The 27517-nt window shown below is 35.6% G+C and overlaps 1 protein-coding gene across 1 annotated transcript in view; it reads left to right on the forward strand.

The window, feature by feature from the left end:
- TMEM182 (transmembrane protein 182) overlaps positions 1 to 27101 on the forward strand; it is an 83787-nt gene extending 56686 nt beyond the window's left edge. The window contains exon 5 of the mRNA XM_044670468.1: positions 24820 to 27101. Within this exon, the coding sequence (XP_044526403.1) occupies positions 24820 to 25040 (221 nt within the window). The 3' untranslated portion in view covers positions 25041 to 27101. The remainder of the gene's footprint in view (positions 1 to 24819) is intronic.
- The last annotated feature ends 416 nt before the right edge of the window (positions 27102 to 27517 follow it).

The following is a 27517-nucleotide window of genomic DNA, read 5'->3' on the forward strand; positions in this document are numbered from 1 at the left end:
AGTTTTAGTACCATAGGCATAAAAATGGATACCATGGACAGAATATACTTCACTCAAGAAAATTTAGCGATTAAGACAGAGGTAGGGAGGTATAGAACTCTTTCAAGAGAGCATGATCAAAAGCAAAATTACTCTTGTCCAGTGTGCATTCTTGTTGGTCTTGCCAATAGTGGTAGTAGTCTGAGACCAAATTGGCAGCTGTCACTACAGATACGTGATAGTATAGGATAGGTACTAAACCTGTGATCTTAAATCCATTAATATAATAAGGATATTATTCTTTCTATCAGTGTAGGTTGGGGCCTTCCTCTTCCTCTGGCACAGAAGTCTTCATGGCTTGAGGGTCAGCTCTCCATCTACCACACCATTTTAATTCTCTAGTTGAGAATGCATCACTAGCTTTCTAAATTTTAGACCAAACGTGCAAAAAAGACAATTGCTATTACCATTTAATTTTGCTTTCCCAGTATCCCTCTCAAAATACAAGGACTTTTGGCACAGCTCTGCAGTTCTGAGTGTTGTATAGATGAAACTGGGAATGAAAGGGGAATCTAAAAACTCAGGTTCAAATTTTAACCCAACTCCTTCCCATCTCTGTGACTTTGAGTACAATAATTGTAATTTGTTTAGTTGTTTCAATTGTGTCCAACTCTTTGTGACTTGATTTTGCATTTTCTTGGCAAAGTTTACTGGAGTGGTTTGCTATTTCTTTCTCCATCTCATTTTACAAATGAGGAAACTATGGCAAATTGGGTTAGGTGACTTGCCCACAGTCACCCAGCTAGTGTCTGAGGCCAAATTTGAATTCAGGAAGGAGTCTTCCTGACTCCAAACTTCCCACTTTATGCACTGTTCTAGCTAGCTTCCCCAATAATAATAATGGCTCACATTTATTTAGCACCTTAAAGTTTGCAAAGCACTTTATAATGTGATCTTATTTAATTCTCACAATAATACTGTGAGGTAGATACTATTGCTGGCACTCATTTTTATAGATGAGAAAAATTAAGGTTAAGAGAAATAGTTACTAAACAACTGAGGAAAGATTTGAACTAAGGTCTTTGTGGTTCTACATCTAACTCTTCCCACTATACCACCTCTGAGAGATATTTTTTCATCTATAATCAGAGGGGATTGGGCTAAATTATAGTTAAGGTCCTTTCTAGCTCTAAATCCTATCATCTATCTAGTCTGACAGAAGGTCACAAATGAGAATTAATGTATTAGCAATTTCAAGTTTGCTCATTGCCAACATTCACTATAGAAATGAAGTATTGCCAGCTATTTAGGCAGGGTCATGTTGGACTTTTGAAGCATGAAGAATCCAAAGTAATGGATGATCCACAAGACTAAAGCTTTAAATTTTCAATCTTGAGGCCACAGTAAGTTTTTTTTTCCTTTTAAAACTTGGAGAATGGGATACTTTTTGAATATAATGAATTGTTATCTTAAAGGAGCCTTTCAGAATCACATTATCAGCAGATATTTATTAAGCACTTGTTATATGCCAGGCAGATTGTATGACACTTTCAAGCAGAACCAGCACCTCCAGGGTGAGGGCTTGCCAACCCCTTTGTAGGGCCACTCATCTACCTTTGGTGTCTGCCTTTTACTTAACTCTTACCTGGGCTTCCAAAAAGCTGTAACATGCAATGGCTACACTTTGGTAAAACTGTCTTAGCAGTCAGACTAAATAAGGTTGTGAGGGGGCTAAATCAGGGTTGACGGTAACATGCCACTTGCACGTGAAGACAATTCATGACATGAGAACAATTTGTTCCAGTGCCCATGAAGGCAGCAGGCACTGTGGAATGCTTAAAGCTTGGTCAGACATCTAAGATGCCAGGGTCATCCATTGCATCCTGGACCATCGTCAGTCATCCTAACTTTTATCCCATCACTGGACTTTGATAACTGGGGAAAAGAGTAAGACTAATGAATTTGTGTAACTCTGCCTCAGTTAAATCCATTTTATGAGCAAATGAAGATATCACCCTGTGATGTCATTGGTCTTCTTTGAAGATGAAGAATGAACAACAATATGCCAGACACAGGGGATACAAAATCATAAATGAAAGAATCTTTGCCTTCAAGAAGAAGAAAAAATGTGCACATATTTGTATTTATGAGATAAATACAAGTACAAGATAAATATGTTCTTTTTTGATGGGAGAAAGACACAAGCAGCTGGGAGGATCAAGAAAAGGATTATATGGGGAGTGTATTGATCTAATGATATTCCTTGAGGTTCTGTAACTCTAAAGTTCTTTATTGCTAATATGCTCTACCTTCCCTATGTCCACATATTCTGAACTGACCTTTGAGTGATTCACAACTTTAATTCTTCAGAGATTGTGGTATTCTATGACTTATAGTAATATAATATCTTATAAGAAAATTGACAATAAGCAGATATTTGGGATCATTAATATCATCATATAAATTCTCAAAGTTAATTGAAACTATTCTATTAAATTTTATATCTCTCTCCTATCCATCTTCATCAGTATATGTTTAAGTATACGTATTGATGGATCAGCTCTATGGACTGAACATTCAATTGCACACAATAAACTGGATGATAAGCATTAATTTATCCAATTGATCTTTCTGGTGTTGATATTCAGACTGAATCCTTTTGATTGATCACAGTTCTCACTTAGGAGAGTCTCTAGTGTACCAGATAGTGATACAAATTAGGATAACGTTATTTATAAGTAGGAACATCTGGAGAATCTCACCTTCTTTAGACAATCCCTTTTCCATTTAGAATTTCTTTAGACAATCCCTTTTCCACATGTTTGATAGACACATAACTGACTGTTTTATGTATCAATTGATAATAATTTAGAGGGTCAACAGATAATTCATTGTTATATCTTTTAAGGAATTTTGCATTATTTTTACATAGGACCTGACAAATGTTTGCTTGGAAGATAAATTTTAAGGTGATTTTTTTCCCTCCTGCTAGATCTGATACTATTATTGTTATAGCCAACAAACAATGGGAACAATAGGATTTTGAATTTAAAATTTTTTTAATCATGTAACTTTAAAAATGCAGCCTACTGAAGCATATAATTCAATAATAATACATATGATTGATGTAATATTTTAAGTTTTGTAAAGCAATTAACACATGTTATCTCAAATTATCTTCACAATAACCCTGTGAGGTAGATGTTATTATTAGTCCTATTTTATAGAAGAGGATGCTGAGGATGAATGAGGTTAAGTGACTTACCCAGAGTCACATTTCTAGTAACTATCTAAAACAGAATTCAAATTCAGACCTTCCTGACTTTAAATTTTGTATTTTCTTTGCTCTAATTAGCTTATTTTTTAAAAACTTTACCAGTCCCTAGCTCATAACTCCCTCAAAGATACATTTAATATATGCATAGATTTTCTTTTTTTTTCCTTTTTTAAGAATTAAAACCCTTACCTTCTGTCTTAGATTCAATACTGTGTATTGAATCCAAGGCAGAAGAGTGGTAAGGGCTAGGCAATGGGGGTTAAGTGACTTGCCCAGGGTCACACAGCTGGGGCCAGATTTGAACCTAGGACCTCCTGTCTCTAGGCCTGGCTCACACTCCACTGAGCTACCCAGCTGCCTCTGTGTAGATTTTCTTATAAAAATTCTATAGAAATGATTGTTTCTTTAAATGTATAACTACCATATGAATTAATGGCTATGTATATTTTCTTGGTCAGCTATTTTTGGTAAATATTATGAGTTTTTCTCCCCAATGCCAATTTTGATTACTTCTTATCTTGCAGATACAAAAAAAATGACATTAAAAAAAAAACATGTATTGCTTCCAGGACAGAACACTTCCAAGAATTTTGTTTTTATTGTTGTTACTTTCAGTTTTGTTTGAGTCTTCAAGACCCCATTTGGGGTTTTCTTGCAAAGGTACTAGAATGATTTGCCATTTTGTTCTCTAGTTCATTTTACAGAAGAGGAAATTGAGACAAATAGGGGTAGGCAATTTATATAACTAGTAAGTGTCTGAAGCATGATTTGAACTCGGGAAAATGAGTCTTCCTCACTCTAGACCCAGCACTCTATATATAGTACCACCAAGCTGTATATACCTTTTCTATGCTAGAAGTACTTTCCGTTTTTTTTTTCTTGAACTATATTTTCACTTTCACTTAGCCTACAAAGAATACTGTAGTATTAGAATCTGAATGCAGTGACCTCATTGAAATTGATGGCAGAAAGAGTTTGTTATAGATATCTTTACACTTTTTTTTCTATTTTTCATCTATTGATCCTCCTTCTAGTTTTATCCTATAATTTACTCAGAATGCTTTTGCAACTGGGGCTAACAAGCTTTCATTGACTTTAATTTCCCTTTCACAGCTTTTGGATATTTTTAATGACATGATACTGTACTTAATCTTCCATCTTGCTCTTTTTCATAGTTTTTACAAATAAGGTTATATTATAAACTGATGTTATCCTTAAATGTCATTTCCCCCATCCCCATTTATCAACAAAATAAAATCTTTGCTGGATAAGGTGTTTTCTAGACTCATGATCATTTTGGTGATAGATTTATAGCACTTAGAGTTGATGATAATTTGATTTTCATTTCTTTTTGTTTCCTTTTGTTGGCATCAATAGTTGTGTAAGTAATAAAAATTGAAAGTTTTATTGCATACCATTTCTCCTAACTTTTATTCTTTCTCATACTTTCATATTAATTTTCATCTTTGCTGTAACAAGACCAAAGTTTGCTATTCAAAGACAGTTAATTTAAAAATGATTTCTACTTTATAATCCAAAAATTTCCAGCTGTTCTGTTTGCATGTTTATGTTATTTGATGTTCACATTACCTAGTTCTTCACAAGTTTTCTAGAAAGTATTCATGATACATATGAATGACATTTTTGTGTCTTTGATTTCCCTAGTTTTGTACTCCTGAGCTATATTTTCTGGCACATTTTTTTTGCCCATCTACTTTTCTTCAACTTAGCTTTGAAGCTATCAAGTATTAAAGTACATGTTGATGGGCAGCTAGGTGGCTCAGTGGATGGAGACAGAAGGTTCTAAGTTCAAATCTGACCTAATTTACTTTCTAGTTCTGTGACTCTGGGCAAGTCCCTTACCTGAATATTCCTAGCCTTTGCTGCTCTCCTGCCTTTGAACTGATACTTGGCATCAATTCTGATAGATGGTAAGGGTTTTAAAAAATAAAATGAAGTATATGTTGTTTCAACTTGAAAAGTCTTATTGGATTGTTGGGTTTCTTTATTTCTTCACCGTTTCCAACAGATGATGCAAAAACTCCATTGTTTTACCTAGTAATCTTTTTTGTAGAAGCTTTTCAGGACTGTGCTGTATAATGAGATGACCAGTTGCCCAGTTATGTTTTTTATTGCTTCCTTTGAACTGTGAGATAAAACCAACCACAGTCTCATCTCTCCTCTCCTCTCCTCTCCTCTCCTCTCCTCTCCTCTCCTCTTCTCTTCTCTCTCTGTCTTTGATTCTCTCTATATATCTGACTCTCTCTGGTTCTCTGTTTCTCTTTCTCCCTCTCCCCTTTTCTCTGGAGAGATTCAGAGATGCATTGTTATTTTGAGCTGTAACTTCCTTTTCTTCTTTTAAAACTATCATAATCTACAAATTTTCAGTTTCTCAGAAAAACTAAAGTCCTGAGTTTTTATCTCTACACCTCGAGTCTTTGTACTTGTGGAAAAGGCACCAAACAAGTTCAATTAAATATTTTTTAAAAAATCTTGTTTGAACCATTAACTATAAAATTTATTTTGCAAATATACTAGTCAGCACTTATTAGAAACTAGTACTATTCAAATCTGTAAGAAGTTCTAACATTAGAAGCAAAATTTGTAAGCTACATGGCTCAGAAACTCTTAAATAGGATAACAGACTTTAAATGTACGTAGTGGGAAATGACCTCAGAGAAACAGGAAAGACCATCCTTTTTCTCATGAAGAAACTCAGAAACAGAGAGAATATTAAAATATCTTGCCCCAGATTATGCAAGCACATTACATTCTCTTTCTCATGCATTTATCACCTTCTAATTTTGTGTCAGTGTTATTTGTGTAAATGCATTATCTCCCTATTAAACTATCATCTTGTTAAGGGCAGGGACTGTTGTTTTTCATCTTTATATATCTCTATGGCCTAGTAAGTTCCTTTCCTAAAATAGGTAATTAATAAAATATTTGTTGAGCTGAATAATTGTGTTTAAAAAAGTTGGCTGCATATCAAATATTACTTTCCCATTAACTTGGATTAGAAATTAGAGCTATATTTTATAGCAAGAATTCTCCATAAGACTTAGTTGGCACTTTGGTTAAAAAATATTAAAATGATGGACATGACTATTATATGGAAAATATCTCCTTGCAACTAAATTATAGTGAATTTTATTATTGCTAGCAATTTTATAGGATCTGAGATTTGAGAAAGAGCAATGTTCCAGTTTAGGGCAAGGGAATTAGCCAGTGAAAATCACTTTACAGAAGCCAAGAAGAAGTCCAGAAATGATATAATCACTAATCCTTTCATTCCAGGGCACATCTTCTATGAAAGATTTCTTTCTTTCTTTCTTTCTTTCTTTCTTTCTTTCTTTCTTTCTTTCCAAATTAAAAAAAAATATTTATTTCTTCATTCATTACATTAAAGTTTCCAGGCAATTCCTTCCTTTGCTGCCCAACCTGCATTAAAGAAGGCATCATTTGACAACAAGATATATGTATATGTAAAACTTAGGTCTTAATTATTTTTATTTATCAATTCTTTCTCAAGAGTTCATTCTTCAAATAATATTTCTGTTGCTATTTATAATGTTCTCTTGGTTTTGCTCATTTTACTCTTCATGATTTCATGTACATCTTTCCATGTTTTTTCCCTTCCCATGTTTTTCTTAAAAAAAAAAACACAACAAAACTAACCTGCTTCTCATTTCTTATGGTGCAGTATTAACCCATCAGAATCCTATGCCAAAACTTATTCAGCCATTCCCCAGGTGATGAAGGCATCCCTTCAATTTCCAGTTCTTTGCCACTACAAAAGAGAGCTGCTATAAATATTTTAGAATATATAGGTTGTTTTCCTTTTCCCCCAATCACCTTAGGAAAAAAAAATTACAAGTGTTATTGCTGGGTCAAAAGGTATACATATGAATATTCTACTCTTTCGAAATTGTTAGTGGTATGGTAATAAGTAAAGCTTGAAAATAGTCATTGTTTTTCAAGGGGGTACAGTATAGCATATGTTGTATATAATCTTTAGGCTGACTTGATTTTTTCCCTTAAATTTTACTTAGACTCGGGTAACTTGGACTACAAAAAAGGGGAGTTGACATAGTATGCACATTATCTAGAACAAATTCCATAAAGGTCACTGAGGCTTTATGACTTATACAAGATTAGCACCTGTTCCTTCCCTGTTCTCTGTCATGTTCATGTGGCATACAAGTTGATCATGATTGTGTTGAAACAGCTGACCCAAAGTAGAGTATGAATCTATAACTATGAATAGTATTGCCTCAAAGTTAATGTCTTATGATAAATTTTCAATTTCAGCATTATGTATCTTAATAATTAATTCTTAATGTTTTAGAGTTCCAGAGGTGTTTAATTTAACCAAAATAGTTTAGGTAATGACCATATGCAAAGTATTATTCTAAGTATTGAGGTTACAATGAATAAAGATGACACAGTTTTGCTTTTAAGGATTTTTTTAATCTTTGGGGAAGAAGAGATAGTTACAGAAGTAATTATAATACAAATTAGAAAAGGATTGGATATAGAGCATGAGGTATCAGAAAGAGATCTGGATTTTGAATTAGTGAACTTAGGTCCCTTTTGACAATAAATTTGACTTTAAACAAAACTTATCTTGTTGAGCCTCAAGTTCCTCAGGAGTTATTTGGATTTAACTTCTAAAGTTCTTTCTACTTCTAAATATTATGAGATTATGAGAGATCAAAGAGGTGGCCTTAGAGATTCAAGTTTGAGGGGATCAGATGGAGGAAGGAATCCAAGACAAATTTCATGGAGCTTGACCTTGAACAGATTTTTGAGGAAAGAAAAAGATGACAACAGAGATATGACAGAATGTGGTTGAAAATGGAAGGATGATATGCAAATTCCTAGAGGAAAGAGAAGGCAAGATAAGAACATGGAAGAGTGAATAGACCAATTTTAGTAGAACATAGTGAAAGGAAGTCATATAAAATAAGACTGGAAAGGTAGGTTTAAGCTGGGTCTTGGAGGACTTGGAATACGAAGTTTAGTAGTTTATTTAGAAGAAAATCTTAGAACCAATACTGAATATTGGTTGTAATGGTTGTAGTTAGTTGCGTAAAAAGATATTAGAGTGGAAAGATATAGGCAATTGGGATTACGTGACTTGCTCAGGATCACACAGCTAGGAAGTTGTCTGAGGTCAGATTTGAACGTAGGAGCTACCATCTGCAGGCCTGACTTTTATCCACTGAGCTACCTAACTTCCCCAAGTCACTTAATTTATATTAGCCTCATATATTTCAACTATAAAATGAGGGAATTTCACTCTGGTCCCTTCTAACTCAAAATCAATGATTTTTAGAATCAATTACCCATGCTTTGTTATTAACAAATTGCCATTTATTTTAGCTCTGTGCCCTCTCCCTCCAAAATTACTTGTATATATAATAAGGTATGAGAATTGACTGACTCTATGCATAGCCCAAGTGAGGTGGTTAAGTCTTATTTTAATATCTATTTGCTCATTTCCTTATTAACTTTTATCCCAGATTCTAAGACATTCAAGAGATATGCCTTGATATTTCCTAATAAACTAATAGGAATGAATCCTCTTTTCCATTAAGTAATCATTTTACTCTGAGACCTTATCCTAGTTTTTAAAGAAATCTGAGAATCTTTTATTACTGAAGTTCTCTTTTCTCAAGTCTCCCAGTCTTAAATATCTATGTTTTTTAATTCATAATTTACTAATAGCATTATACATAATAAGGAAATATTTACATATTTCACCACTGTTTCATGGTGAGAAAATTCATAGCCAATGTCACTACCAACAAGTGCAATTGCTGGCTTCTTTTCATTTCTGGAAATATAGTCCCACTATCTAAGTCTTTCAGGATGGCAGTCTCTTAAGAAATCTCTTTGGAATACCTTATCCACAACATAAGATTTATATACTAAGTTCTCTTAGGATGTCTCTTATGTCTTTCTCAAAGATGACATTTAGTACCCTCAGTCCCTCAGGAAAGAAGTTCACTTAGTCCTTTTTCTCTGCACCTCAGTCTGTCTCTTGTCATGACAGATAGCTTTTTCTAAATGGCAATTAAACTTCATCTCTCCTTAGACTTATTGCCTCTTAAAAATATAGCAGCACTCATGCCTTATTGGCAGAGATGTCAACTGCTCTAACCACTCTGGAAAGCAATTTGGAAAAATGTGAAGAGAGTAACTAAAATGGTCTTGTCTCAGAGTTCCTACTGTTAGAATTATACTCCCAAAAGGTTGATGATAAAAAGAAAGGCTCCATATACATAAAAATATTTATAACAGTACTTTTTGTGGTAACAAAGAACTAGAACCAAGTAGATTACCATTTGGGGAATGGGTAAGTAAAATGTACAGGAATTAATGAAATATTATTGTTCTATAAGAAATAATTAGTATGATACTTGCAGAGAAAAATGGAAAGACATGAAGAAATGAAGTAATCAGAACCTGGAAAGTAAGGTATACAATAACAACAAAGATGTAAATGAGAAAAACAATAACAACAAGTCAATCAAAACCAAATATAGAATTAAAATGAGCCAGCTTGTCCCCAAAAAAGAAATGAGAAGACATCTACTGCTACTTTTTTGTAGAGGTAGGGGATCATGATATGGAAGTCTTCATATAAGTCTTATTATTTTATCTATATTCATATGATATCCCCCTTTTTGTGGAAATTGTTTTTCTTTCTTTAAATTTTTCTTTATTATAGGAGATAACTCTTTGGGTAGGAGGAAGGATAAAATTGTAAATGTAGGTGATATAAAACAAAGAATAAATAAAAATGTATTTTTTAAAAACTACAATAACACTATCAATAGTCTCTATTGAATGACATTATTGACTCTGAGAATACATGTATATTTGACATTTATTCACTAATCTTCTATGTTGTTTTATTCAAGAATGTAAGGGCTCCTTCAGGGCAAGAGTTCTTTCCTTTTACTTTATATTTCTATTACCTGGCATATATAGTAGACACAATAAAGTCTGGCTGAATTTAAGTATAAATGATAAATGTAAGCCAGTTTTCAAGTTTTAAGTCTAGTCTGAATGTTAATTATTAAAACTAAAATATCTATGGTTCTCTTAGCCTTCCTTTATCCAATTTCCAAGTCTGAGTTATTGAATATGAGGTTAAATAAAGAAAAGCATTATTGTTGCCTAGGGCTAAGAGGAATTCATTCATCTTTAGTTTCCTTATCTATAAAATGGAGATAATATTATCCATATTGCCTGTCATAAGCATTGTCATAGAAGAGAGATTGGTTTGTTTTGCTTGGTATCAGAGAGCAGAACTAGAAAAAATATGTGGAATTTACAGACAGGGAAATTTTTTTAAAGGGATGGGGTATGTTTGTAGGAGAACTTAAATAGCTGGAGGTCTGTGCAGGTAGAGGCTGGATAACTTATTTGGAATTCTTTAGAGGGAATTCCTCTTGAGCTAAAGGTTGGCCTAGATTAGGTCTCTTAGGTTCCTTCTAAGTATGAGAGTTTACATCAGAAAGGGGTTTTTGTGAGGAAAGTATTTTTTAAAACATGATATAAATATGGAAACATTTCAATGTGGTGTATGTAAGTGTGTGGGCTTCAGAGCCCACACAAAGTGTATCAAGTGTATAAAGACAATTGATGATCAAAGTTATGTTCAGGACCATCTTACAATTCTGTCTCTAACTGGTACTAGCTGAGCTTGGTGTGGCCAGGTGGAAAGAGTACCAAAAACCTGGAAGATCAGAGTTTGAATGTTGCTTTTGACATAGAGTAATTCTGATACCAGGAGAACTAACTTAACCCTTCAGGCAATTGACTCCAAGTTACAGATAATTGCTGAGGAGTATCTGAATTTCTTTTAAATATATCAAATCATATAGAAAAACCAAAAAAAGTAAGCTATGTCATACTTTTTCTTATACCTCTCCTAAAATCCAGGTTTCCTCTTATTCTTATATACTTGCCTCTATAGTGATAGTTCTTGTGGAATTCCAGCGGTAGGATTCCATTTGCAATTAATTTTCTTTTTTCAGGCTTATTTCTGCTGCCCTTGGCAGCAGCTGCTATATCTTTCTGATCTAGACTGTGTGAACTCCTGTAGGAGGCAAAACAACCAGATTTCTAAGTAATATACAATTCATATTTCATTTTCACTTTGATCTATTCACTTCTTTAAGGATAGACAGCTGTGAAGTTTCCGTACATCCAAAGGCCCTCCAAGGAGGACCAAAGGAATTGGTTCAAAAGATGATTTGGAACTAAAGATGCCTTCAAATAATCTGAAATTTAAGAAAGCCTTCCCTAAGTTACTGAATTGACTGAAGCCAACAAGTTACAAAAAATATGCTTCAGAATTTTAGTGTACATTTTCAAATGTATATAAATATTTTCCTCAGCTAGACTATTTAAGTTCAGGTCAGTTTTTGAGAAAAGGTTTTTATTTCCAAGACATATATGTTTGCTCCAGAAAAGTTTCAGTCTAGTTTTTCTCCAAGCACTAAAGAAGGTTACGTCTAACTTTTTAAAGAATATCTTTCAATTGTGTTTCAGTGGGCTATAGAGAGCTTGCAATTTGATTTCTCAGTATGTTCATCTGCCCCTGGGATGATCCTTCTATTTGCTATTGTTTCAATACTATTAGTAATTGGCTACCTAATGACATTTTTGTGACTAAATGCAGATAAAACTTTATGTGACATTTGTTTCAGGCAAAATGCTTTTGAAATTGAATCTGCATTATTTGGAGTTCAAGGTTTGGGGCTATGTGAGAATACCAAGTACTCATAAGACTGGGAGTCTGGATGAATTTCCCACTCATTGGTAACACAGAGTCCTGTCACACATTGTGATACTCAGCTGTCTTTTATTCAGACTGATTGAAATCACAAAAAAAATCTCAGGGATTCTGAACCTTGTTTGATTGTATCTTGGGTTATCCCCTTGTAGCTTCTTTTTGATTAATTTCAAAATCTACTGCTCCCAACTTTAATCAATAAATTAATCAACTAGCATTTATTAGATGTCCAGTGTTGGCCCAGTACTCTGCTAAATGATGGGGATACAAAAATAAAAATGAAATAATTTCTATCTTCAAGCGGCTTATACTTTACAGGGAAGACAACATGAACTTATATATATATATGTATATATATATACATATATATGTACACATAATTTATAACAAAATTAATGCATTGTGCTTTTAAAAGGGAGGTTATAAACTTCCTGCTTCCAGATGTAACTAGTAACAAAATTAAGTGCCTTTTAATTCATCTCCAGGGGAATGTCAGTCATGCTAGGGTGAGAAATAATTATTAGAGTCTAACTTGTAGAATCATAGACTCTCAGAATTGGAAGGGAATTCAGTCTGATGAAAATTGTAAAAAAATGGTAGGGATTCTGAGCCTTGCTTTGATCCTTTCTTAGATTATCCACTTTCAGCTTATTTTTGAGGAATTTCAAAATTTGCTGTTCATAACTTTAATCAACAAGTTAAATTAAGCCAGGTGAATTAGTTAAACCCATAGTAGAATAAGAATCCCCTTTATAGCAGCCTGGCCAAGAGAGCATTCAGCCTTTGCTAGAAAACCACCTAAAAGGGGAACTTGCTATCTCCTGAAATAGCTCATTGCACTCAGAATATCTCTAAGGGTTAATAAATTGTCCTTCTTCAAAGCCCAAATTTGTCTTTTTTGCAACCCTTGTCTAAGTTCTAGTTTTGATTTTGGAGCCTAGCAGAGTAACTCTTAAATTTTTCTCCAAATGATAGCTTTTCAAATATTTGAGGACAACCTGAAATCTATAGGATTTCTTCACGCAACTCTTAGATGACATGTTCTTGTGGCCCTTCACTATCCTGGCCACCATCCTTCAGTCAATCTATTTATCAATGTTCTTTCTCAAATATGCACTTTAGAATTGAATATTCTAAGGATGGTCTGATCTGGACAGACTATAGTGGAATTTACATCTCAATAGTCCTGGTTACAAAGTCTCCTAACAAAGGCTAAGGGCCCAGTAGTTTTTTGCCTGTGAAGTTACACAGTTAACTCATATTGAGCTTATGTTCTGCTAAATCTACCAGAACTTATCACATTTTGCATCTGTAGCCTCCATGTATATTAAAAAGTATCAAATATATTTTTTCTTTCCCTCCTTTCCTTTATCCTATTGAAAATAAAACAAGTATCTTATAACAAGTAAGCATATTAAAGCAAAACTGATTCTTTCAATAGCTGAAGACCAAAATACATATTTCTTATTCTGTACTAAAATCCATTGTATCTCTGTCAGGGGACAGATGACATATTTCATTGTCAGTTTTCTGGTAATATGGTTGATCCTTTCATTAGCCATAGTACTCATAGCTTTCAAAGCTGCTTGTCTTTATAGTTGCTATTCTGTACAGTTGTTATTCTAGAAATTACTTTCTAGGTTCTGCCCATTTTATTCTTCTTCCATCTTACCCCAAGGGGTTCTTACTTATTTTTTCCCCTTTGGATCATGGAACCATTGGCAATCTGGCAAAGTCTTTGGACATTTTCTCAGTATAATATTTTTAAATGCCCAAAATAAATTACATAGAAATTACAAAGAACCAATTATACTGAAATTACCAAAAATTATCAAAAATATATATTATCAAAATGTCATTTAGAAAAAGTTCATGGATTCCAGGTTAAGAATTCCCTGATCTAACTACACCTCCCCATATTATACTTTTCAAAGTTCATTTCTTTAATACATATATAAGATTTTTACTTTTATCCTGTTATGTTCCATCTCACTAGATTTGGACCAATATTCTAGCTTGTCAATGCATTTTTGGATCCTGACCCTGCCAGTGAATGTATTAGCTATCCATAGTTTTGTGTCATCTGCAAATTTGATAAGCATGCCAGCTCTGCTATTATCCTCATCCCTGATCAAAATTTTAAATAGTACCAGACTGAAGTAAGATATAGTCTAACTCCCCTAGAGACAGCCTTCCACTTGGTTCTTAGTGAAACCAGTTTTTGCTAAAGTCCTTGATAGTCTCAAAAATCCCTTCCTTTTCAAGATCTTATGGCCCTTACTAACAACTGTATAAATGTCTTTAGGAAAAATTTCAGTAAACATATTTCCAAAACATTGTCTTAGAAGCTGGGCTGGAACATTATATCTCAGTGACTGCATGAGATCTCACCAAAGGATGAAAAAAAGGAAAGGACTCCTGAGTTTGAATCCTAGATCTGTCATTTATTCTCTGCAAGACTTTGGGCAGTTTTTTGGGTTTCATTTTTCTCTTTTGTAAATGAGGGAGCTGGGCTGGATTGTATGACATCTGAGGTCTCCATGCAGCTTACAACCAATGATACTATAACTCATAAATAGGGCCATAAATAATAGGTCCATAAATAAGTAGTCACACTATGAAGACATGACCTAAGAGAGCATGTTGCAATGAAGAGATGAGTATTGAGATGGCCTCAAGGTTTCTCTGAGATAGAAAGCAATGTTGTAGGGGTGCTATTTGGTGAGATAATGACATTTTAGTCTCCTTGATTTTATCATTTTCTATAAAGTAGACTTCATGTATTAAATGTGAGAGAGAGGAAGCTCAATATAAAATATCCTTTTGAAAGGTATTAACTTTTATTTAGGGTAATTGCCTTGCTGGATCAGTAGCCTAGTTCAAGAGGGAGGACATTAGAAATTTGTGGAAGAAGGGAAGAATTTTGGAGACTAGGGCATATGTGGCAATGTTAAAGAACAAATATTTTTGGAAGGATAGTATGTGACATCTTCATACTCTTCAAATGGGTCCTCACACACCCTTTAGGGGCAGACCACATTCGGATCTTGGGAAAACATTATGCCAAGAAGTCCTTAGCAGAAGATGGACCACATGTTAGGAGGGTCATAGAGGTTTCATGCTTCAGATGGATATGACAGAGTGACCTCTGAAGTGTCTTCCAACACTGAACCTTTTTTTTAAGCCTTTATCTTCTGTATCAGTTCTAAGGCAGAAGAGTGGTAAAGGCTATACAGTTAGGGTTAAGTGACTTGCTCAGGCTTACACGTCTAGGAAATATCTGAAGTTAGATTTGAGCCCAGGACTAATACTGTGTCTAGTCCTGACTCTCTATCCCCTGAGCCACCTAGTTTCCCCAACACTGAATTTTAGACCTGGAATGAATTCTAGTGATCGTAGCATCATAAGATTTAGAGCTAGAAGCAGATAGAAATAGAAATCAAGGGCAGCTAGTTGACTCAGTGGATTGAGAGCCAGGCTTAGAAATGTTAGATCCCAGGTTCAAGTCTTGCCTCAGACACTTCCTTGTTGTGTGACCATGAGCAAGTCACTTAACCTCTATTGCTTAGCCCTTATTGCTGTTTTGCCTTGGAAGCAATACATAGAACTGATTCTAAGACAGAAGATAAGAATTTTTTAAAAATAAAAATCATTTAGACTGACAGTCTCATGTTATATCTGAGAAATTTCTGAGTTACAGAAGAGCGACTTGCTGTTAGTCATATAACAAGCTAGTAAATGGCATACCCTGGACTCAAAACCAGAACTTCTGACTTCTAATCCATTAAGGCCAATGCTACTGAATGATTATATTCCCAGTTGATAAACAAGTTAAATGTTGTCATGAGGATGGCAAACATATCCCTAATGGAGTTCTCTCAGGAAATAATTCCTCTTTAAATAGTGCTAATATTTACATCAGAGATTATTTTATCATGGATGATGTTACATGCTACTATGGTGTTAAGAAGACACCTGGGAACATGATTTATGGTCCTGGCCACACTAGTATCATGGACTATGATCCCTATTTTAAATATATTTAAGGAGAGAAATGGGTTTCTGCAAATTTTGATGAATAGAATGATGAATAGAAGTCTATTGATTATTTACAAAGGCAATTTTCTTTTGTCATAAATAATGTGAAAGGACTCTATATTTTTCAGCAAAAAAGATAAGAACCATTATCAACAAAGCAGAGGCTTTGAAAGGTCTTTGTATGAGGTAAATGATATTATATAAATTGCTAAGTATGGCCTTTATATTAGCAGAGCAATACTGCCCATATATTTGCCACATAGATTTAAATGCATTGCCTTGCTGTACAACACGTGGTGTTGCCATATTGTTGTCACTCTCTGAGGTATGGCTTTGTGAAGGGTTTGTTCCTCAGCTATGGCTTTGTTATTTCTTTGTGATAGAGCTATTGCTCACTGGTTTGCATTGTTTTCTTCTGAGTGCTGGTGGTTGGTTCCTGAAATGACAATTAGCATTTACATGAAATGATAGAGAGAGCAATGTTTTTTATTAGTAAGGTGACTATATTTATTCTGTCTTGCTTCTTAGTCTCTATCATGGATATATGAATTGGTAAGTTTTAATGAACTTCATTTGTTATTTTTCTTTTCTATCCATCAGGAAATTCATGAAGCAAGACAGAGAGGGTGGCATCTCTTCTTCAAGTGGGGAGGGACACAAAGTTTTAATAGAAAAAATGTTTTACTCATGAAATTCAAAGATTAGTTTGATATTAATGTGGACTCATTTGATGGAAGAGGGAGGAAAGATAGGAAAAATGTTAGGGACTATAACAATAGTTCAGTTGAGTGCAAGTCATGATTTCTACTTGACTGATGGCAATTAGAATAGAGGGTACAGAATAGAGATGAAGTTCCTCATCTCTGGTTTTCCTGGCTTCCTTCAGAACCAAGCTCAAATTCTATGTCCTTCTACAAAAGGAATGTCAAGATTTTTCACAATGACTCCTTTTCCCCTTGAGATTATTTTCCAATTATACTGTGCAGTGCATTTGGTTATTTTTCGGTTGTATATATATATTATTGAGGAGTTCAGAAAAGACTAGCACCTCTGCTGTGTAGGGCTTGAAGAACCATTTTCAGGGCTGCTCATCTACCTTTGATGTTCACCTGTCCCCCAACTTTCACCTGTGACTCCAAGAAACTGTTGCATGTATAGTGATCACATCCTGGAATTAGTAGGATTTAGTCACTGACTGCATATATGAGATCCAGAAATAGGGAAGTGTCGAAGCTGACATGAGAGTTTTAAGTATGAGAGATTAAGTGAATGGTTGTCTGGCTAATAGTAGCAGTGAAATTAGAGAAAATATATTTTGGAATAAAAGTAGTAAAAAATGGTTTTAGACAAATTGAGCTTGAATTATGTATATCCTATCTCTCCGATGCTTACTGTCCCTGTGGATGGACCTTAACAAGGCATTCAATCTCTCTGATTCTCAGTTTGCAAGTCTGGAATAATCTCTGAGTTCTCTTCCAGCTTTAAATCTATATTCCCATGATCCTAAGTGGTCCTATAAACAAATAGATATATGAAACTACAGTTATGACAATAAGTAGGATTGAATAATGGTAGTGTAGGAGTGAAAAATTGAGGCTGTAGTTATGAATGGTATTGCCAGGGGAAAAGACAAAGAAAGAAAAGAGAGCCCAGAGGGAACCTTGGAGAATGTTCTTGTTAGTGGACAGGAGAAGGATGAATAAACAGCAAACAAGATAGAGAAGGAACAATTAGGAATGCAGTATGAGAAACAGGAGAGTTAGGTATTTCAAAATACCAGGAAGGAGTGAGTCACCAGAAGGGAAGAGTGTTCAGTAGAATCAAATGCTGCAAAGAGATCAAGAAAATGAAGACTTAAAATAAGCTACTGAATTTCTTTTGTTGTTGTTGTTGTTGTTGTTTTGTTTTGTTTTGTTTTGTTTCAAAACTTTACCTTCTGTCTTAGTATCAGTTTTAAGACAGAAGAGTGGCAAAGACTAGGCAAATGGAGTTAATTAGGGTCATACAGATAATAAGTGTATGAGATTAGATTTGAACCCAGGTCCTCCAGACTCTAAACCTGGTTCTTTATCCACTGTGCTAATTTACTGCCTTAATACTAAATGGCAAAGGTAACTTTTGAGGGGGCTTTTTCAGTAGATAATTTTAACAAAAGAGTAAAAGTATTAAGTGTATATAGCTCTTCCACCCTTCTAAGAAATTGTCCATAAATAGAAGAGGTGGAAGAAGGAAAAGAGCTAGATTGGATAAAAAAGATTGCTGAAAAATTTCCAGTTTATGCTCAAGGAGACTAGCACATTTTGTTGTCACTTGAGGGGAAAATGGAATGCCATGGGGCTGGCAGTGAAAGATGCAGAAAACATCTAAAGCTATTGATGGCCTGCTCTCCTGGGGTATTTCTGCCTCAAAGGCTACAGTGAAATGCTAAAGTAAGTTGTGGTTATTTTAATTGACTTCTGCCAGGAAGACTTCTCATGGGAGGCAAATAATGGAAAGGAGATGGTGAAGCCCTTTCCTGGGGGTCTAACATTGTTTTGAGGCAGGGTTCTTGATTAGGCTTGGTTACTTTATAATAAATCAGGCATGATTTACTTACACATGCTGTGGTTTTGATGCTACATATGTGTCAGGGTGTGAGTTTATTGCTTACTCTTCCCCTGGACCTCCCACGCCTCCTTTCCCCATCCCTTATTCAGTAAACTCCAGAGGCTTCCTGATACCTTCAGAATCAGAAGATGTCTTTTGTTTCGCATTTAAGTTCTTAGCAACCCGGTCAATTCGTACCTTTCTAGTTTTAAACTTAACTCAGTTCCATGCAATTATCTACCTACCACATACTTGATGACTTAGTTTCCTGACCTACTCACTATTACTTGCACATCACTCCACTGCCCTACTCTGACTAGCCCCCGTGTTTGGAATGTTCTTCCTCCCTCTTGCTTCTTGTTTCTCCTGGTTCATTTGTTTTACCTGGAACTCAGCTGAAATCTCATCTTCTGTTATAAGCTTTTCTCAGTCCCACTAGCTATTAATGCATTCCTTTGAAAATTACCTTTCATCTAATTTTTTGTAATTATTTTACATTACATGTAGTATCACATTATTTATTTGTAATTGTATTATAAAGTAACTTCTTGGAGGCAGTTGGTGGCTTAAGAGTCGGGAAGACCTGAGTTCAAATCCAGCCTCAAGTACTTCCTAGCTACAGGATCCTGGACAAATCACTTAACTTCTGATTGTCTGACAAAAGAATCCATTGGATCCACTGGAGAACAAAATAGCAAACCACTCCATCATCTTGGACAAGAAATCCCATGGATGACTATGGTCCACAGTATCAGAAATTATCTGACAGGACTGAATTACTAAATAATAATAAAAAACCTTTTTTTGTTTACTTTCTTTGTATTTTCCACTCAGCAGAGGGCATGGCATGTAATATATGCTTAATAAATATTATAGACTAGATGCGAATGAACAAATGAAAAACTATCTATTGAGTGTTTGATACATACCAGACAATGCTTCTGCCAACTGAGAGCCATTTTAGACTGGAAGGAAGTGATGATAATAGAAAATTTTAAGGAGCTACAAGCTCCATTAATTGACTACCCCATTCCAGAAAATGGGGCAGGTCTTTTGGAAATGCACACTCTATTCATACACAGACCAGTGTCACTGACCCCAGAAGAGGAGAGTTTCCACATTTAGCACCTATAGCTGTCTAATGGACAGTTAGATAAGCAACAGAGAATCTTGAGGCCAGGCATCTAGGAGTCAGCAGTCAGTTGTGGGCTTCTCAGGGCTGTGTTATGAAAGTAGGCATACCATATCCTGTATGTTATAGCTGTGCCGTCCCTGGTCACTGGTCCAGTACTATGGGTGATTATGGCTCAGAATGGGAAAAGTAACCCCTTGAAAGGCAAGAAAGACTTGGAAGGAAGCCAGTAGGGATTAGCTGAAAATCTCAGTCCATGCTTTCTCCTTTGTCTTTGGGGTATCCATACTGGGCCTGCTAGGCTCATATTTTTAAAGCAGCAGCATAGGATAGTGAGGGTGGGAGAACAAAGCAATTAATCTTTTCTGAGACAGAGAGAAAAGAGAATAAGAGAGAGACAGAGGAACAGAGAAATAGAAACAGAGGCAGAGATAGAGACTGAGACAGACACAGAGAAACTGAATCAGAGAGACAGAGACAGAGAGAGAAAGGAGAGTTTGAGACCTTTCCTACAATTCCACTGTTGCAGCATGAGTAAAATTCCATGGTTACGATAGAAGTTGTAGGAACTGAGATGAAATTCTCAATGTAGGATAAAACAAACCTTAACTCTTGGCTACCAAAAAAAAAAAAAGTTAGCTTATAAGCGATTTGTGGGCAAGTGTGTTACTTTGCCTTCGAATCCTCACCGGTATAGTTTCTAACATAGAAAGGACACTTAATAAATGCTTGTTGACTGATTAACTGATTGTTAGAGGTGGTGATGGGGATAAGAAGATATTTGGGTAGCTTGGGTTCATAAGATCTTTAATTTTAGGCTTTCATCTCAAGTGGTGAAGCTCAGCACAATTGGGGAGCAGAGGTGCAGGAACTATTTAATGACCTTTGTTGGTAAAGTTGTGAGGGTAGGAAGAGGCGGAGAGAATGAGCAGATTATATTAACCCAATCCTCAGAGAAAAAGACAGGAGAGAAAAAGTCTAAAGAAGAAGGTTAAGAGAAGGCCAGACTTCAGAAGAAGGGGAAGGGATGGTCTTGCATGGCAACTATTCTGATAGGATGCTTCTTGTCATGGCTGTGGAAAAGGAACTAGACTGTTCTTGGACTGTTTACCTCAGGTTCCCCTGTTATCTTCACCATGGTAGATGTGGGTGGGTGTCATTTTGGAGTCATGGATTTTGCTGCTATAATCTCAGAACTTTCCCCACTCCTATCCATCTTTTATTCACCTGACAAAGTAATTTTCTTAAAATGCAAGTCTGATCCTAAGTAATAAATTTCAGTGATTACACTATTGCCTCTAGAATCAAATATAAGCTTCTCTTTTTGGTAGTTAAAGGCCTTTGCAGCATGGCTCCTTCCTAGTTCCTGACCTTGAGTTTTTACCCACTGTTCCCCATGCTTGGAATGCTATTCTACCTCATCTTTGACTTGTGTTCCTGGGTTCCTTCAAGACCTAGCTCAAATTCTCCCTCCTTCTACAAGATTTTCAAGGTTTTTCACATTTTCCTCCTTAAGATTATTTTCCATTTATACTGTGCAAATATTTTATGTATTTAATTATTTTTATATTGGGTCCCTGGGTATAATATGAGAAGTTCAGAGAGAACTAGCTCCTCTGATGTAAGGACTTGAAGAATCCTTTTCTGGGTTGCTCATCTACCTTTGGTGTCTACCTGCCCCCTAGCTTTCCCCTGTGATTCGAAGAAACTGTAGCATGTGTAGTGACCACAGCCTAGTAAAATCATCTTGGCAGATGGACTGAACCGGTCTGAGGGTAACCAACAAGCCTCAAACCCATTGGTGAGTTAGGAGGATGTCTATACCAGGCAAGTGAAGACTTCGCCCTCTGCTAATTGGGTAGATGAGAATAATTTGTTTCAAAGGCCATGAAGGCAGTTAATGCAGCCACTGTGGAGTGCTGAGAGCTTGGGCAGACATTGAACTCTTCCTGACTTCCAAGTCCAGAATCTAATATTCCACCCAGAGCTTTTGGACCTTGGAAGCTATCTAATCCACACTTCTCTCAATTTATGGACAAAAGAGCTGGGACCAAGAGAGGGTAACTAACATTAATAATTGTCTGAGGCTAGGATTCTGGAACTCAAGTGCTGATTCTGTCTGGTATTCTACATCCATATTTTATTCTAGAACTGGAGAAGTAAGTGATGGTGAAAGCTATGTTAAGATTCTTCCAACAATTGTTTATCTAGATACTAGTTAAAGCTTGTTAAAAGTGTCCCATTCCTAAAGGTGGGTAAAAGGTGTTTGGACATAAAAGATTGAAACATTTTTTTGGCAAATGGAAAGGAAGTGGCAAGAAACAAATTTCAGACAGCTGAGAGAGATGGGGTAGTTGCTGGAGGAATATATCTGGAATTGAAGAAAGAACAGAGATGAAGGGATCAGCTTGAGCAGTTATAGGAATACAAAGACAAAAAGGAAGAGGGAGAGGATAGGGAATTATACTGAAATCTTTTGGGAAATCAAGAAGTGGAATTTGAGGAACTCCTTTGCTATAGCCTCAGTTTATTCAGTGAAGTAGAAGGCTCAGCCATTTTCTGAATGGGGGCGGGGGTATAATTTAGGACTTGAAAATGAAGGAAAATGTTTAATACTTTCTTTGGAAAATGAGATAGAGGATTATTTAGTAGCAAAGATAGTTTGCCAAAGAAGGGTGTGGACCCAGCTGAGGTTACACTCTCTAAAAATTGGTATTTGGCAAAATCAGCTCAATTTTGTTTTATTCTCCAGTAATATCCAGTGCTATGTGGTTAGGAATAGAGAAATAGGACAGTGAGTAATGAAGAGGAATTAAGCTTTTAGCTACTCGTATACCCTTGACAAAAGACCTGTACACCTCTATCAGGGAAGGTTGTCCTCTTCGACCTATTGCGCAGCTTTGGGAGGGACGTACATGGAGTGGTGAGGAAGGAAGGGGACACTTGCCTAGCCTGCCAGATCAGCCAAATCAACCCTGGCGATCAATGGGATGACAGATGTCACCAGATCACTCTCACATCCAGGAATTAGGTTTTAGGAAATTGGGAATAGTAATCAATCATTCACTTATGATTTATTAAGTGTTTACTTTGGGGTGTATGGGGTATTCAGGAAATATTAGTATCTCTGGTGTGAGGGCTATTATTAATAATATTGTCAATATTATTAATTAAATTGATATTTAATTATTAGCAATAATTAAGCATTGGTATCTCTGGTGTGAGGCCTATTATTAATAACATTAATATTATTAATTAAATTAACATTTAATTATTAACAACCAGTGACCAACCATTTAATTATTTAATTATTAGCAGGGCTTTATTATTAATTTTTAATTATTAACAATTTTTAATTATTAACAATAATTAAATATTAGTATCTCTGATATGAGCCTTTTTAAGGCCCATCCACCTTTGGTATCTGCCTTTCTCTCAACTCTCACCTGTGGCTCCAAGAACTTGTAGCATGTAGCAGTCACATCATGGTAAACCAAATGGAAAAGGACATTCAGACCTCAAGCCCCATTGGCGAGGTAGAGGGTTGTCAGCCCCAAGCATGTGAAGACTTTTCCTGGTAGAATGGGCAGATAGAAGAATTTGTTCCAGTGCCATGAAGGCAGCTGAAGCAGGCACTGTGACATACTTAGATCTTGATCAGACATCTAAGAAACCAAGGTCACTTACTGCATCCTGCATCATGGCCAGAAGTCTTGACTTTTGTCTTGTCTCTGGAAAAGAGTCTCTGGATGTCTCTGGAAGAAAGAGTGAGTACTGATGCCTGTGAAATTCTGCCTCATTTATATCAAATTCATGAGCAAGTCAGGACGTCATCCCTGATGTCATTGGTCCTCTTCAAAAACAAGGGATGAACAACAACAGCTTCAGGTCTAGGCATAAAGAATACAAAAACAAAATGAGAGTCCTTGCCTTCAAGATATTTTACATCTTACCGTTAAAGGATTCTAGGAAGGTAGCTGGTAAGCAAAGATTAAAGCGAAGAGTAGATGATCAGTCCAAATGTAACTTGATTTGTAGTTTCAAGAGGGTATTTCTTAAAACAGTGAAAATCTAAGTAGCAGAGCTGAGATTTAAAACCAGTTCCCCTGTCCCCATTCAAACCCTTTTGGCCATGAGCCGTTCTGCTTTCCTACTGAACTGAATGGAATTGAATCTGTGCTGAAACTCTCTATGATCAGTATAGCTTAAGTACAAAGAATCATTACTATATTACTATATGTTTGTATACCATTTGACAACTTTATTTTCTATTCTGCAGCATACCATGAAACTGATTCTGCAGGTGTAGGTGATTTGTATGAGTGGGGAAGAGTACCCTCGTGGAAAAAAAAATGATTGCTACTTCAAGTATTTATTTTTATAATATTAGTTTTCAAAACTATATTTATGTCTTTTTGTCTTTTCTTAATGAAGCCTTTAATATTCTTCTTGAGAGCAGGGGAAGCATTAGAAGGCATCATGAAATCTCTTACCTGTATGACCTTGGGCAAGTCACTTAACCTCAGTTTCTTCATCTATTAAAGGAGATGTTTGGATTAGATGGCTGCTGAGGCTTCTTCTATCTCCAAGCCTATGCTTCCATTATTGTATTTTCTTGTCTTTCTTTCTTCAGGTTAAATACAATTATTAGTTGATTATGTCTCAACTTACAAATTTGTTGTTGTGTTTCAGTCATTTTCAGTCATGTCTGACTCCTTGTGACCCCATCTGGGATTTTCTTGGCAAAGATACTGGAGTGGGTTTCCATTTCCTTCTCCAGTGCATTTTACAGATGAGGAAACTGAGGCAAATGGGGTCAGGTGACTTGCCCAGCTCACACATCTAGTGTCCGAGGACATATTTGAACCCAGGAATAGCCCCTCTAAAACTCTTCACCAGCACCTTTTGAATATTAGTTTCTGGGTATCAGTGTGATGTGTGTAGAATCACTGTGCTTCCAAAATGGGTAAAGCTGTTCTAATGTGTCTTTTTTAGGTATCCTGTTCTCCCTGGTGGTGGTGTTATATGTCATCTGGGTCCAGGCTGTGGCAGACATGGAAAGCTACACGAACATGAAGAGGAAAGATTGCTCAGAATTTACACCCTATGTGGTGTATGGCTGGTCATTTCTGCTGGCCCCAGCCGGGATCTTTTTCTCTCTGTTGTCTGGATTACTGTTCCTCCTTGTGGGGAGACATATTCACATACACTCCTAGTCATCTTTCTGCCACCAATGGGGAATATCACAATTTTGTTGAAATGTTTTAAGTGGAATGTAATCTTTACATGGTGTTTCAATTATCCCAGTGTACAGTTGTTTGGTGTAACTCTAGAGGTGTTTTAAATGAATCATTTTATTTGTAATTTCCTTCTGACAAGAAGGCACCCAGATCCCTCCTGAAAGTAAAAACCTCTCAATCTTATCCAGATACAATTATGGATTTTCAGTTATTTTAGAAACCTTCTCTCTTGTGGGTCTCTCTTTTTTTTTTTAAATAGCACTGGGAGAGTGTTAGGTCTCATGTCAATTCTGGGGAACTGATAACAACCAAACATCACATGGGTCAAATAAGGATTTTTTGTTGTTGTTTAAACTGCCTCTTGGCATTAGCTTTTTTTTTTTGCTGTTAGAAAAGAAAAAGGTCTTTGGAGAATGCTTAAGAATGGCAAACAAATGTTGATAGAGTAACTCAATCCTTCTCCCCCAACACAGGCATACATATCTGCATACACGCTCATTGGATCCAATGAACAAATTCTTTATTGTTTAAAAATAGACACCAGTTGTTCCTAATGTACTGGCCATAAAAATTCATCAGTAAAATGTAACAGGAAGCAGGGACAGTGCTAATGTGTACATATACCGCTTGGAATGGATACATATTAATTTTTATAAACCTCATTATCTTCATTCAAATTTTGCATGTTTATGTAAATGTTAATATATACTAAGAGATGGTAAAGACAGATACCAAAGTTAATGTACCTAATGTTGAATGAATTAAAAAAAAAACTAGTACTGAATCAAATCAATAAAATATTCCATGTAAAGAAGTTGAAAATTTCATGGAAGTCAAAAGCCTTAGCTTGAGGTATAATTCTATCTAATATTTTAAAATTTCCATTTTAAAAGTATATTGCTCTGATGATTCTCAGTGTGAAAGATTTATTTAAGGGAATATGCTTTTAATATTCAAAAGCCATAAACATTCAAAATAACTCTATCTGAGTATCATACCAGGGTTGCTTTGTTAAATCAGGTAATAAATTAACTTTCCTAACTCTCCTTATGTGCCCTTGAACTCTTTCACAGCACTGGGAATCCTTTAATTATTGTACTTCAGTTTCTCTGTCTGGAAAATGGACCTTTTAACATTTTCATGTTTTTAATCACCTTTGACACCCCGAGGGGGAAAGGGCCCTCTGGGAAAGTAAGTCTGTGATTTAGCAGCCTGGGCGTTTCTAATATCCAAGAGATTAGTTTCATTTGGCCCCAGTTTGGATGAAAATCAAATCCATCTGAGATGCATAGGTATCATTTGCATATGGAAAGCCACCATCAAGTAGTTTGGTATTAGAGTAGGGAAAACAGAGACAGACTGTTGGCTTTGTTCAATTCAAAGTACTTCATTCCACAGCTGTTATAAATACTGAAGGCATTGCTAAGAGACAAGGGAAGAGTGACCACCTAGAAGATGCAGTGGGATAGATTGAAGGTTGCTTCCCATCCAACTGCCTTTGTAATTGAAAGACTGCCAGGGTCTTCTCTGCTATTCATTTACTTTTCCATTAAGGCCTATTTCTGCAGTTCAGTGTGAAAAGGGTAGGGAAGAATAACAAGAGTTTGAGATAGCAAGCAGATCACGAGAGCATTTTAGTGACAGCTAAGGGCATGCCCACAATCAAAGAAGTCTCAGTGGCTTAAAAGGTCTCTCAAGTCATTTCAATTATGTTGATAAAAAAATTTTTTTTTGGTTGTTGAGAGTTCTGGGTTTTTTCTTTTAATTTTCTTACTGTTTTATTTCCTTCTTGACTTTTGACATGGTTATTAGAAAATTAATTATAGGTTCTGCTATACATATTGACTGCAATATTAAGTTACGGCATGCTATTAAGTCTTCCAGACGAAGCTAGATGCATTTGATTAGGATACGTCATCTGTAAATACAATTTCTTTTTGTAGAACTCTGGAATCTAGCCTTTCTCTGATGTAGTGTATGTCATTTAAATCTCATCTACAATCTGCTTTTAGTAAAGGTTTGAATATTTATAACTTTCAGATGGTTATCCTCACTTTCTAGAACACTTATGCTGGTACCATACATTCATTTCAAAGCAATTGGCTGAATGTTTGATATGTATGACACTTTCCCACAGGCCCACACTTTGGAAATATTTTACAGTTGTAATGCATCAATCACATTAATTTCAAACACATTTCCTAATCTAGTGGCAATGCCCAGAAGAAGCAATGGTAAGTAACCTTTGCTAAGTAAATGAATAAATGCTGCCATATTTTCCCCTAGTTAGTTCAATCAACTTCAGTTGGCTCCATCCTGCAGCTTGTTCCTGGAGCATTGTACCTATTTCAGTATGGCCTTCATCTAACTTAATGAAATTATCTATGTTCAGACTCCAAGAAGAGTGCTAAAGTTCCTAGTAAAATTAGGGGAGGTTATTCTTATGCTAGGAA

The sequence above is a fragment of the Gracilinanus agilis genome, chromosome 3 (genome assembly GCF_016433145.1).
Source record: "Gracilinanus agilis isolate LMUSP501 chromosome 3, AgileGrace, whole genome shotgun sequence".
NCBI classification, from domain to species: Eukaryota; Metazoa; Chordata; class Mammalia; order Didelphimorphia; family Didelphidae; genus Gracilinanus; species Gracilinanus agilis.